At 42.5% G+C, this 13926-nt stretch overlaps 1 protein-coding gene across 1 annotated transcript; it reads right to left on the bottom strand.

Moving 5' to 3' along the window:
• On the bottom strand, positions 1–13550 carry gusb (glucuronidase, beta). Its single transcript, XM_080549704.1, has 12 exons — positions 13318–13550; positions 12205–12390; positions 11719–11900; positions 11211–11353; positions 10845–11047; positions 10484–10624; positions 10104–10282; positions 7769–7915; positions 5942–6026; positions 5485–5661; positions 3528–3663; positions 1–935 (listed from the first exon to the last, which is right to left on the bottom strand). Exons 1-12 carry the CDS (start codon positions 13537–13539, stop codon positions 784–786), a joined length of 1953 nt encoding a protein of 650 aa, XP_080405830.1. The 5' UTR covers positions 13540–13550; the 3' UTR covers positions 1–783.
• Positions 13551–13926: the final 376 nt, after the last annotated feature.

The following is a 13926-nucleotide window of genomic DNA, read 5'->3' as shown; positions in this document are numbered from 1 at the left end:
TTTAAGTTTGTTTTATTTCATAATAGTACACAAACAAGATCCAGTCATACCAATTCAAATGACCTAACTGACATGACTTTAGCAGTACACCCCCAATATAAAGATTAAGCATCTGAGGAGCACACTTGTTCTTAAGGCTCAGTCCTCCTCGTCTTGGAGGTTTAAGTTTAAGACATCATTCTTATAGCTACTTATGTAAATGCAGGAAAGTGATCGTTCACAAAACTGTTGAATGTTGAACTGTACAAATGTCACAACCAGTAAACCATAAGATGGTAAATGGATTTGGAAAGACAAGTCTTTGCACTTCCGTATGGTTGAGCGGGAGGGTATGTCATAAAGCCGGACTATTACAAATCTGTCGTCCATCACAAGGAACTGACACAGTGGAATGATTAACATTGGGAATGCTCAGAAAGGAAGCTACATGCTCAGCACCCAAAACAAACCAGTACTCTTCACATACATTGCATGATGCTGATGACAGAATTAGAAAGTGTATAGATTATCAGTGTGCACTAATGTTTTTACACACACACACACACACACACACACACATACATACATATGTATATAACAATACATTCCCATACATCAACTAAGAACAGCACTTCGATTCACATTCATTTATAAAAACGGGATGATCAGAAAGACTCCCAAGAAAGGTTGGGACGGTTTAGTGCAGAGGTCTTCCCTGGTCATAAAGGCACTGTGCTAAGAGGCAGCCTGTGTATTCATGTACGTATATGTCCTCTATGAAGGTGCTGCGTGTCCTCCAGTGTGTCAGAGCAGGCAGGGGTACCTGGCCCAGGAGGGGAGCAGGCCTGTCTCGTTGGCCAGCCTCCAGTACCTCTCCCTCAGGAGGAAAGCCCCAGCTTTAGGCTGTCTCTGTCGGCTGAAGATGCCCTTCTTGTTTCCCACCACACGGGTAACCGCTGCAGAGAGAAAATGTAAAATGTTCAACATCGCTCTGCCACAGCAAAACTGTTTAGAGAGTTAGGTGGTGGAACAAGAGCGTGTACAGTGCCCTCCATAACTGACGGCTGTGTCTCAGGAGGTAGAGCTGCCGTCTAATGATGGCAAGGTTGGCAGATCGGCGGTTCGAGCCCCGGCTGGCCACATGTCGAAGTGTCCTTGGGCAAGACACTGAACCGCAAATTGCTCCCAGTGAGCGGGCCGGCGCCTTGCATGGTAGCTTGCCGCCATTGGTGTGTGAATGGGTGAATGAGAGGCCGTTGTAAAGCGCTTTGGATAAAGGCGTTATATAAGTCAGTCCATTCAACAATTGGAAAGAGGAAGCATTTTTTGGCGTCTTTCAGCTCTATAATCCAACAGTTTGAATTTGAAATCAAAAGAATGACCATATATGATGTTAATGTAGAGATTTTCAGCTAATAATTCAATGTTTTCTTTTTTTCAGATTGGTTTCTCCATTTAGAAATGACAACCCTTTTTATACATAGTCCCCCTATTTCAGGGAACCAGTAGTATTGGAAAATTGTCACGCCAGGTGTTTCTGGTGCAGGGACGTGCGGTCAGGGGAGGCAGAGCCTCCCTTATGATACTCCAATGAAAGTAGCTGTTATGAAAAGTGAAAATATGAAATAAAATAAATATTAACATTTGTCCACTGATTTGTGTATGTATGTAAATGTAATTTCTGTATGATTCCAATACGTTTTTTATACTCAAAAGTTTTCTGCTGCAAATACAGTCTGCTTCCCCTCTGATTAAGCAACCCCTCAGACACTGACTGGAGCGGCGGGCCCTACGCGTTCCTGTTACACACCGCTATGAAAAGGCACCAAGTGAGGCAGCCTTCCCTCACAGGGACGTGTACACTGTACACCACACTGTAGAGCTAGCCTAGCTATGGGGACGTGTACACTACACCACACTGTAGAGCTAGCCTAGCTATGGGGCGAGAACCAGCTTCAATTACGCGGGTTCCACACTACGCTCGCTCTGGCACCATAACTGGCAATCATCTCTACTGAGAATTATGCAGTGAACATACCTCAATCTTTTCACAAAAACCACATGCCTCTTTCTCATTAAATCAACGTGACTCTGACTGGTGTTGAACTGTCGTAAGTCTATCAGCAAAGAAAACGCTATAAAAATAAAAGTACCCATGGTAGAGCTGTCAAAATAAAAGTTGTAATACCCAGTGGAGAAATACAATATTACATTTGCGATCACATATCCTTCTGAAGAGAAACGGTCACTTTCAATAGCGTCTTCAACCACAGACAGTGGTGCTGGACAAAATACTCTTACGGACCAATTTATGACGGTTTTATGACTATATTGACAAAAAAGTTTTTTTTTATGATGTGTAAAAATTGCCCAACCTTATCTCTCACAGATCAAGAGCCCTCTCCAGGAGCTCGGTGTGAATGTGTCCGACTACATTCCCAGAAGCCGTCACCACCAGTAGAACATCATTGCACGATGTAAACGACCAGTTACAACAGAAACTAGATGGGCAGATTACAGTTAATTAAATAGTACCTAGAAGAGCCGCAGAGCTCAGGAGAAAGGTATTGTGGTGCGATAAGACAAAGATTAACATGCACAGTGACGGCAAGTGTAAAGACGTCGAGACAAAAATAAGTGCCCAAAATCCCCAGCATAGGAGAGTGTTGAAACCTCCCAGAATGCCTTTGGAAATCAATGAAGCAACGAAAGAAAACCACCAATGTAATTATTTTCTTTGTTAATAAAGATTTTAAAATGTATGATAACCATCGTATTATCTTAGTTTAATGTCATTTCAATGTATAATAGACCTTTTCTTTATAACAAGCATAACCCAAAAAATCGCTAGTATGCTGATTCTTATAGCGAATGTTTTAAGGCTGATTTGTGCATGATTGACAGTCCCGCATTTTGACATTATTTCCACGTCGCAGTTCCCCCCTTTGATGGAATATGACGCCCGAAATTTAACTTAAGTCCAGCTGCAAAGTTGTTGGACTTGTTACCGCTCCTCTAATACCAGTGCAGACTGGCAGGGTAGGAGCACGGGTTGCTATTCTACAGAGCACCGCTATTCTGTCATAAAATGGCCTGGTAAAGAAGCTTTCTCCTTTTTTATTTGAAGTTGCTTGTACTTGCTTGATCGATTGACAGCGTGAAACTGAAAGTTGTGAACGAATCGCAAGTGTCCATGTTTTTCTATGATACTACTGATGACGTATCAGGGTCTTGAAGGGTTGCCCCATTTTATAGGGGAAGATTTCAACTACTAGCCCATGTAACTCTGTTCCGAGGGGCAAGCCGAAAAACGAGTGGCACTTCAAAACGAGGGGTAGGGGTAAACATTTGAAATGAGATTGGGCCTCCAACTCCTGTTGAGGCATCACTATCATCTTACCAAGCACAGGCATAGACTCATCATGCAATCCCCCTCACACTTCTCCTCTTGTATAGTTACAGTATATATATATATATAACCCTAGTTTTATATCTAAATCAGCTCAATGTTTTACTTAGTAATCGAAGGTTAGTAGTATTCCTCTTACTTTGTGCCGTCATGAAGTCAGCAAAGTTCCAAATGAGCTCCCCGATGACGTACTCCTTCCTCTTCTGGTCGAACACGTCATGGTAGTTCTGTAACACGGTCTTCTGGTACTCCTCTGTGAACATCATGGGAGGATCCTGTCGGGGGAAACAACGAAGCATGGCTTGATCACTCAGGCTGAACCACTGTTTTAATAGGATTCATTGTTTTCAACCTGTGCGCTATTTTATTCAGAGGCCAGTGCTCTTTTTTTAGTTTGGTTTATCAAATGAGTTAACATCCTTACCCCAACCCTCCCCTCCCCTCCCCTCTCCTCTCCTCTCTCCCTGATCCTCCCAACCCTCTCCCCTTGTCCGTTTTAGTCCAGATTTTCCATAAAAATGATTGTCCACTGAAGCTTTTGTCTAACCCTAGGGTGTGTTCTCACTAGGACATTTGCTTCACTTGGAATCGGAGTTTAGGATAACATTTGCTTTGCTCTGCGTCGTTTGGAGCTGTGAGAACGCGCATTCGAAGTCGCTCCCGGAGCAAACAACTGACGCATGCTCCGCTTGAAAAGGGTGGTTTCTCTCCGGTTAGAAACGACGCATTCATCACTTTGAGAACGCTGCTCGAGGCAGTCCATAGGAAAACAACAGCGCATGCGTGTTGATCTGGATAAGAGCGGGACGAACGGGCAATTCTCACATTTTCGGACCAATCAACTACCACGTCTGTTGCTTTGATTGCGTGTGTTACTTCGTTTACATAAAGGGCTGTGAGAACGCAAATCAGAGAAATTATTTATGCGACAATGTTGCAATCTCATCCACTTGCTCCAGGTCATGATTCGGATTTTCATGTGAGAACATGACCATAATGTCTTTATTTTGTCTTATTGATTCAGCCTGGGTTTAGTATAACATATGAGACCTTCGTCAAACTACATTGTATATAAAAAGTATACTGCATAAATCAAATAAATCAATTAAGAGAGGCATAACGGCTCTTGGTAAATAAAGTTACCGTATGAGTGGCTTTCAACCAGCTAATATTTCACAGCTTGGACTATGGGGGAGGAGCGTTTGGCTGATTGTTTTAAAAGAAAGGTGGAAACTTCTCAGAGCGAAGAAAACATCAACTTCTGACCGTTTTTGTCCGCTCCTTGAGCTGGTAATGGTGGATCCATGTGATGAAGGGACGTGGAGGGTCATCGTGTTTCTTACGGGGAATGGCGTAGTAGGGAAATCATCAATCCAGAACGTTTCCTTCAGGAACAGCTCCATAAAGCTGGTTGGCTGCAGACCCTCGGTTTTTTTCAGGTAAGCTGATTATCTGAATCTTGTTGCGCCTCGATCTATTTTCCAGGTCATCCATCTTTCATTTTAGGGCCTTGTTTTCTCTGGTGGATTCAAGGGTAGCCAGTCTGGTCTCCATATCGTTAAGTGACGTTTCCATGTGTTAAATTGTTTGGTCATGTTGGTCAATGGTCGTTCGGTCAGCCGTGAGTTGAATGGTTAGTTTGGCTATAATGCGGTCCTCTATTGATACAAGAAGTTTCTCCCTGTCTGCCAGGGTTAGGGGCGCGTTGCTAGCAGCATGTTGTTCGTTTCGGCTAGCAAGACTCGTCGTATTGATCACCTTTGGAAGACTGTTCATCTGTAGGCTGGAGTTTCTGCTTTTTAGAAGGTTTTCCCATGATTATTAGCCTTAAGTACAGGTTTGCACAGGTTACTGGTAGCAATAAAGCAAATATGTATCGATTTTAGAAAGGATTTCAACAGAGTTCTCCCGGAATGCAACCTACTCCGCCATTGGACAAACCGGAAGTCGTCAGAGGCCAGTGCTCTTTGACACAAATCATAAAAAAGTGGCCTTGAGATCCTAGTCAATGTGTATATGAGCGTGCATGCATGCTTTAAACCATACTTCAGATCCATGTTCATCTGAGATATAGAAGAGAGGGAGGACATCCTCACCGTATGCATTCCCGGAACCACATCAGCTCCATATTCACTTTGGATGATTGGTTTCTGGTACTTTCCAAACCAGTTCTCAAACTGGGTGTTGAGCTGGAAGGGGATGACCTCGGCGTGACCTGGGTCGTGGTACCAGGAGAAGTAGCTGTTTATGCAGATGACGTCCACGTACAGAGCCTGTGGATAGAGAACAGGTTAAACGTGATGAACAAAGAAGCCAAACTGTGTGATCTTCAGCTCGTTTTCTTCATTGTACAGTACGGACTTCACTGACATCATATCTGGGGAGAATTCCTCTCAGACAATGGCAGGGAGTCTTAAGCTTACATTGAAGTATTTTAACATTTTGGCTACAAGAGCTTTGGAATCCAGCACAGTCAAATGTAGAGAAATTACTTTTAATTGTGCGTGGAAGTAATCCCTTTAAGACATTAAAGTGAATGCAATGAATTCTCACCCCTTTGTCCCTTGAATAGTCACTGTTTGAAACAAAGGTGACAGGCCGGGTGGAGTCCAGAGATTTGGTGTGATTTATGAGTGTCCTAAAAAGCACAGTGGAAAGAAAATAAGCAAAGTGAGAAAAAGGGAAATGTCTCAATTGGACAAAGCAGTGCAAATTCAAAACGTATTCAAACAGATTTTTTAAATTACCCAGCAGGCCCAAAGTATCAGGCTTTGTTTGCACACCGCTTAACTAGGGATGGGATTTTTTTATTTAACCTTTATTTAACCAGGCAAACATGTAAGAACAAATTCTTATTTACAAATGCAGCCTGACCAAAAAGCAGTGGCTCTTTGGGGGGGGGGGGGGGATGGGAAGCTAGAAATAAAACAAGGTTAAGTAATACAATAAACAATAAAACAATAAAACAATGGCAAATACAGATGCATTAAAATACTAACAGTCAGAGAGAGGGGAGAGAGACAGAGGAGGTAGGGGTGAGGAAGAGCGGAGGTGAGGGATAGCGGGGGTAGTGGAGCAGGGGTACTTAAAATGAGGCAGTGATGGGTTATGGGATGGGTGAGAGACGGTGATCAACAGGTGCATTGATCGACTATGGTTCGCTGCAGGATTTGTTTGAAAGCAGTGAGTGAGGTGAGGGTTAATGATGATATTGATGTCGATTCTATTATCGATTCTGCTTATCGGTTCGATTCTTTATCGATTCCCGATATATTAAGTAAGGCTTCACCTAGGCCTGTGAAAAAAGTAGGCCTACACAGGTTCAGCGTCAACGCAGCCGTTTTATTATCTCAAGTCAATTTATGTAATATTCAAACATAAATAAAATGATGTTGATGTATTCGTAAATACACTCTGGAAATCTACTCTGGTTTCAACGTCATAGAGCCCTCTGAAATCTGTTAATTTATGGTCAGTTAAAGTCTACAAACTACATGACGGACACCAATGATAACATTACCATAATTTCGCTGGCGGCCAACAATTTTACGTTATCGTGTTAATATTAACGTTAGCTAGCTTTCTGTTGCTAACTTTAGTGATGTTGACAGAAGATACTCGTCAACTAACGTTGCCATTTTCATCTTTTAAAATGCATTCAAATGAACGTTAATTCATCCCATATGTAAACATGATTATTGCCTGTTTTGTTACACGTAGATGTGTGTTGCTATATAATATATATAATATAATAATAATAATATACTCTAGAGTACCAATCAAGCCGCAACCATAACATTTTGCAACAACAACTTGCTCCAACATTTTTAAATTTAAATATTCAGACAGTTGGACAACTGTCAGCGCATTCGCAAAAATTGCGGCATCGATAAGAACCTTGGAAGTTCTCTATTCCCACCCCTACACATAGCTGTACTATAACGGCACGGTACTGTAAGACTTTCCATGTGTCTCTTTCCATGTGTCTCTTTCCATATGTCTCTCCCTGTCCTCGGGTGGTTGAGGTAAACCTGTTATTGGCTCACTGAGTGACAGGCTACAGTACCACTCAGACTGCATTCCACAGGCCTCCTCACCAGGGCAGGCTCAGACTCACCTTATCTCTGCTATCTAATGGAACATTAGAGAGAGTACACACACACACACACACACACACACACCACCAAACAAACACCCACCCACACCCACACCCACACCCACACCCACACACCCACACACCCACACCCACACCCACACCCACACCCACAGTTTCCAGGTGTAAAACAAACTGTTGCTTGACATACTTAGACAATTGTAGCTTATTTTGCATCTTAAAAATGCAAAAGGTTCAAGGTCACAAGCTGATGAATCACTACCTACTTGAAATAGAATCCAGCTGGAGGCATTTCCGCAGCCGGCTCGTTGGCCACGGACCACATGACCACGGAGGCGTGGTTCTTGTCCCTCCTGACCAGCTCGTCCATGACCAGCAGGTGGTGAGACAGGGAGGCGTTCCCAAAACTACGACTGAGGCAGAACAGAGTTAGTCCTAAAGGAGTAATAATAATAATAATAATATTATTATTATTATATAATATATAATATTATAATATTCAAAGAGCTCCAATCATTATATAATCATCATTTAATTATTTAGTCATTTAAAGGCAATATTAAAAAGATGGGTTTTTAGTCTTGACTTGAACATATTTGCTGAGGTTGCATCCCTAATGTAAACTGGCAGTGAGACACAATCTGGGTGCATAAAATGAGAATGCAGCCTCACCAAATCTCTTCTTCTGTACATACCAGAGAAAAACAGCGTCAGAAGACCTGAGAGCTCTATTGGGCTGATATGCTAACAGAAGACCTGAGAGCTCTATTGGGCTGATATGCTAGCAGAAGACCTGAGAGCTCTATTGGGCTGATATGCTAGCAGAAGACCTGAGAGCTCTATTGGGCTGATATGCTAGCAGAAGACCTGAGAGCTCTATTGGGCTGATATGCTAGCAGAAGACCTGAGAGCTCTATTGGGCTGATATGCTAGCAGAAGACCTGAGAGCTCTATTGGGCTGATATGCTAGCAGAAGACCTGAGAGCTCTATTGGGCTGATATGCTAGCAGAAGACCTGAGAGCTCTATTGGGCTGATATGCTAGCAGAAGACCTGAGAGCTCTATTGGGCTGATATGCTAGCAGAAGACCTGAGAGCTCTATTGGGCTGATATGCTAGCAGAAGACCTGAGAGCTCTATTGGGCTGATATGCTAGCAAAAGGTCTGAACATATTCTGGTGCTGTGCCAGAGTAGAACATCTAACTATGTTATTTAACACCCAACTACCTTAACATTAATTTCATACATTCATTTGATATTTTTCCTATTGTGTAAACTCTCTGTTGACTGTTGAATACGCTTTTGATTGACTCTATCGGTTGTGATACATAAGCAACACAGGGCAGGGTTTGGGAAGCATGCACACCCCTGGTGTTGTGTCTTCCAACACTTCTAAGGGCTGATGTTCTAGCTGTACTGTGTTTATTCTATGTCTTTAGAGTTGGTCAGATTATATGTCTCACCCAGGTTTTTTCTTCCTCCCCCCCCCCCCCCCCTCTAATAATTGTATGACCCTTCTTCTTGTCTTTGTTCCAGCTCTCTGCTAACACCCACTTGTTATTTATATCCATCCCTTACATGTAGGCTATACAGTATTCTGAGCCTTTTGATAACTTAGATATAAAACCGATTTTGTTGTATGTTGTATGATGTAATGTATAATCTCGCGTGGGTGGGTCCTCACAGGTGTGGCTCATTCAATCGATCGAGCCTACACCTGTTTATTTAATGGCCCACGTGCACCTTCTTGTTTGGAACACTTGACAAAGGCCTTTGGCCGAAACTGTTGTGTCATTCAAATGTACACTTGTTTTCCCGCTTAACTCTTTCATAAACCAGCGTGACCACAGCTTACGGCCCACCAGAAGCACCTCTCGTGGCGACCTTATAGTTCCATTCAGGAAAAGCACCTTCAGTAAGCAATCCTTCTCAGTGATAGCAATAGAAAACTGGAACTCACTACCCAACCAACTCAAAGACATACATACTTACTCCACCTTCACAACACACATGAAAGCCTGGCTGACACAGAACTATACTTGTCCTCATTAATCCCTCTCTGTGCTGCCTCCCCATAATGCCTTTTTTTTGTATGTTTTGTTTTGTTTAATGTTTAACTGTTTAACTGTTTGTAAGTGCTTAATGTTGTGTGGCCTGTAATTGTCCTGTGGCTTCTATGTGCTTGAAATGTCGCTGCCCCCATAAGTGTGTATGTGGTGTTTGTTGTAGCCCCTTCAATCACCTCAGCTTGCTTACGTGTGTTTTTTGTCAAGTGTGATGTTGGGGTACCTTGTCTCAGCCACGTGTTCTTAGAATTTTTAAATGTTTTATTTTAACTAATGACGTTACTTTTCAGGATGCCATGTTGCAACTGGCCGGGGACTTCAGCTGAAAATTAGCCGACTAGGCTAACGCTGCCTTTTTTACTATATTTTATATGGTTCATGTATTAGGATTGTCCTCGATATAATAAACTAATAAACTAAACTAAACTAAACTAATCTGGAACAAGAGTGTGCGGCTTCTCCTCTATCCTATAGCATTCGTAGCCCTCTGGTGACCCTGCAGAGGAATAAAAGCAAGGTAAACCCTGAGACCTACATGTCTCTGATTCCCACCCCAGGGCACTCGTTTATGACCACGATGCCATGGCGGTCGCACATCTGCATGATCTCCTCTGCATAAGGGTAGTGACTGGTACGGAAGGAATTGGCCCCCAGCCACTTCAGCAGGTTGAAGTCTTTCACGATCAGTGGCCAGTCCAAACCCTTACCTCGGATCTAAGACACAGCGACCAAAAAATAGATCAACAGTTAGGTACAGAATATCCATTACTGAATTTCCATTCAACACACATAGAAATTGACCACCAACACCGATAAAGAACCTGTTCCACTTCAATTTTGTACTAAAGGAGAAAGCATGACATGATGCTGGCTCAGACACCTGGGACAGTGTTGCTGCCCCCTAGTGGTACTCACATCCGAGTCCTCGTGTTTGTTGACTCCATGGAAATAGAAGGGCTTGTTGTTAATGAGGAACTGGGTGTTGGTTACCCTCACAGTGCGGATGCCAACAGGCAGAGTGTACAGGTCCTCATATCCCCCTGCTGTCACATGAACCTGTGAGTGGAAACAGAAAGGATCATGGGTGGCACATGTTGAGGGGTGACGCTAACGGTGCATTTCTGACATAAGCAAACACTTTTATCCAAAGACACTTAGGCTACAAGTATATTTGTCTAAAGTAAGTGAATGGGCTATCCGTCAGTCATCATAAAGCCTGGTACACACACACAAAGAGTTTCTAAATCTTAACAGATTTTGTTTATCTGAGACTTACCTCCATAGAATAGAGATAGCCTGGGTTTGCATGCATCAGATATGGCCACCACAGGTTGACATCCACCACCTTGAGAACCCCTGAGGGTCCCGTAGAGGAGGCCACACAGCGGCCGTCCTTGTCCGAGAGAGTGACCTTAACTGTGGTGACCTTAACTGTGGGGTTTGGACCGCCCAGGACAGACACCTGGTAGTTGAGTAGCCCTGAGGCACAAGACAAAACCAGACCTCACTACAGTGAATGAACTACGGGTGAACATATCTAAACAGTCACTCAACAGCTCACGATACAGTCCACAATCTCAGTCCTTCATCTCTCTGATCTAATGCTGGTAGATACTGTGACTGTTTTGAGCTGGTCACTCACCAATGTTGTCAGAGAAGCTTGTCAGCACAGTGATGTCATCAACATACACCGTGGGGGTGGTGTACAGCAGAACAGGTCGATGTATCCCAGCATAGTTGAAGAAGTCAAAGTTTGTGTTTTGAACAAAATAGCCCTCAGGATACCTGTTCAACAAATATAGACACAACTTTTGAAACATTGATAGCAATTACAATATAATAACACATACAACTATACTAATACTTACACATATATAATAATAATAATAATAATAATAATAATAACAATAACTTGGATTTGTATAGCGCCTTTCATAAAACCCAAGGACGCTTTACAATTCTAGAGGAAATGGTCAGACAGACAAAACAGAAAACAAACAAACCGAAACAGAAACAGTGACTAGGAGCCAAAGGCCTTAGTGAACCGATGGGTTTTAAGGGCTGATTTGAAGGAGTCCAGGGTGGGGGCGTTGCGGATCACTATGGGGATATACGTGTATCTTGCCCAATGAGGAGAATGGAAAAGGTACCTGGAGGGGTCGTCCATGTGTTGGATGCTTCCTGGAGGAAGGGTCTGCAGAGTCAGGGTGTTGTTGACAGCGATGGTGACCCTACAGGACACCCCCGGGTCCTGACGGAGGACATCACCTATCTCAGCCTCGAAGGGAAGATGGCCTCCCTCGTGCTCCGTCACCATCACCCCGTTCACCCACTGTCAGGGAAAACGGAGCGAAAAACACAGACTTATCCCTGAGCAGCCAGAGTAACACACTTATTCATTTAATTGTCACTCTTATGAAGGGGATGTGTGCATGAATATGGATGTGCATGTAGACGTGTGTTCCAAAATAATATATTGGTATTTAGTTTTGGGGATTTTAGTTTTTAGTCTTCACCAAAAACTAAAATATCTCTCTATATAAACAGGAAAGTAAGGAGAAGGGGATGTCAGCAGGGCATGGGCCGGATTTCAGCGCAAACTCTGCAGAAAGCGGTGACTAAAATGTCCTACTCACCACCACAGAGTAGTAGTGTGCACTTCCAACCCGGAGCATGACTCTGGTTCCCTCATCAGAGACCCAGCGTGCAGGGACCACCACCTCCCTCTCGTACCACACCCAGCCGATGAAGTCCCTCAACCGAGGGTCCTGGGTGATGTCATTGTAGCTGGCAGGGACTGGCATGTCGATCACAGGGCCAGTCTAGACATACACGAACAGATGAGACAAATATTTCAAGAAGAAAAGAGAGAGAGAGTAGGGGGGGGGGGGGGCAAACTAATTTGTTTAAACATTATATTTTATAACATGAACGAATGTTTTCACAACTATATAGGCTACTCCTCATCATGATAGATATCTGACACAATAACTTAGAACACAAGACTTCCATTACTTCTATAGACTATAGCAGCAAGCATGGTCGTTGAATGGAGCCCATGTACAGTACAGGCCAAAAGTTTGGACACACCTTCTCATTCAATGCGTTTCCTTTATTTTCATGACTATTTACATTGTAGATTCTCACTGAAGGCATCAAAACTATGAATGAATATGTGGAATGATGTACTTAACAAAAAAGTGTGAAATAACTCTAAATATGTCTTATATTTTAGATTCCTCAAAGTAGCCACCCTTTGCTTTTTTGTTGTTAATAAAATATATAATAATACTATTATATATATATATAATAACATATTATTATTAACACATATTATATTAAATATTATTATTATTATATATTTTATTAACAACAAAAAAGCAAAGGGTGGCTACTTTGAGGAATCTAAAATATAAGACATATTTAGAGTTATTTCACACTTTTTTGTTAAGTACATCATTCCACATGTGTTCATTCATAGTTTTGATGCCTTCAGTGAGAATCTACAATGTAAATATTCATGAAAATAAAGGAAACCTATTGAATGAGAAGGTGTGTCCAAACTTTTGGCCTGTACTGTATGCATATCATTTGTTTGTTTGTTTGTCATGTTTGAACACCCAAACGAAAACACAAAAGTAATTGTCACAGATGGGGCTAGGCTGTATGGTAATCCACCAGAACAGGCTTTTAGGCAACATATAACGGCGCAGTACTCGTGTTAGATATGGTTTGTTCATGTTATTTACCTCTGCCAGAGGACTTTTGTACCATTGCTTCTGAAAACCCAAGTTCCTGCTCGGGGAGAGATCAGCTCTGAAGCTCCAAAGTCCGCTGATGTCTTTGGTTTCTCGTGTGGAGGACTCTCGAGGAAAGAGCATGCCACTGTCCAACACATGACCGACATTACACAGTGCTGATAGGAAAATAACACGGTTAAGTAGAAACTTTCCAGTATAATAATGCTCCATGCTGCAGCCACAGGAACATCTAAACGCTGACTAGCTTGCAAATGTCACCTGACCGATTTATCACATGACCTATGTTCCCCATTCATCCTAAAATGAATATATTTCCCCCGAGAACCTATTTTAATAGCATATTCTCCAGATCCTAATTGCCTATAGCCTAAGAAATTAACCCAAATGAAATGTTACAATGTTTTTAGAATTCCGATATAAGCAACAACAAAAAAAACAAAAAAACTGCCTAGCTTTGACCACTAGGGGGAGCCTAACACAACAGATGACTGTCTGCAGCTCAACCCTGGGCCGACCAAACAACATCTCTCTGATTCTCCAGTCTCCGGAACCTTTCATGACTCTCACTCTACTACCAAACAATAATAATAATAATAA

The sequence above is a fragment of the Nansenia antarctica genome, assembly GCF_963989245.1.
Source record: "Nansenia antarctica genome assembly, chromosome: 20".
In the NCBI taxonomy this organism is placed as follows: Eukaryota; Metazoa; Chordata; class Actinopteri; order Argentiniformes; family Microstomatidae; genus Nansenia; species Nansenia antarctica.
Note: the sequence above shows the minus strand (reverse complement) of the source record. Positions and strands in the feature narration are given on the sequence as shown.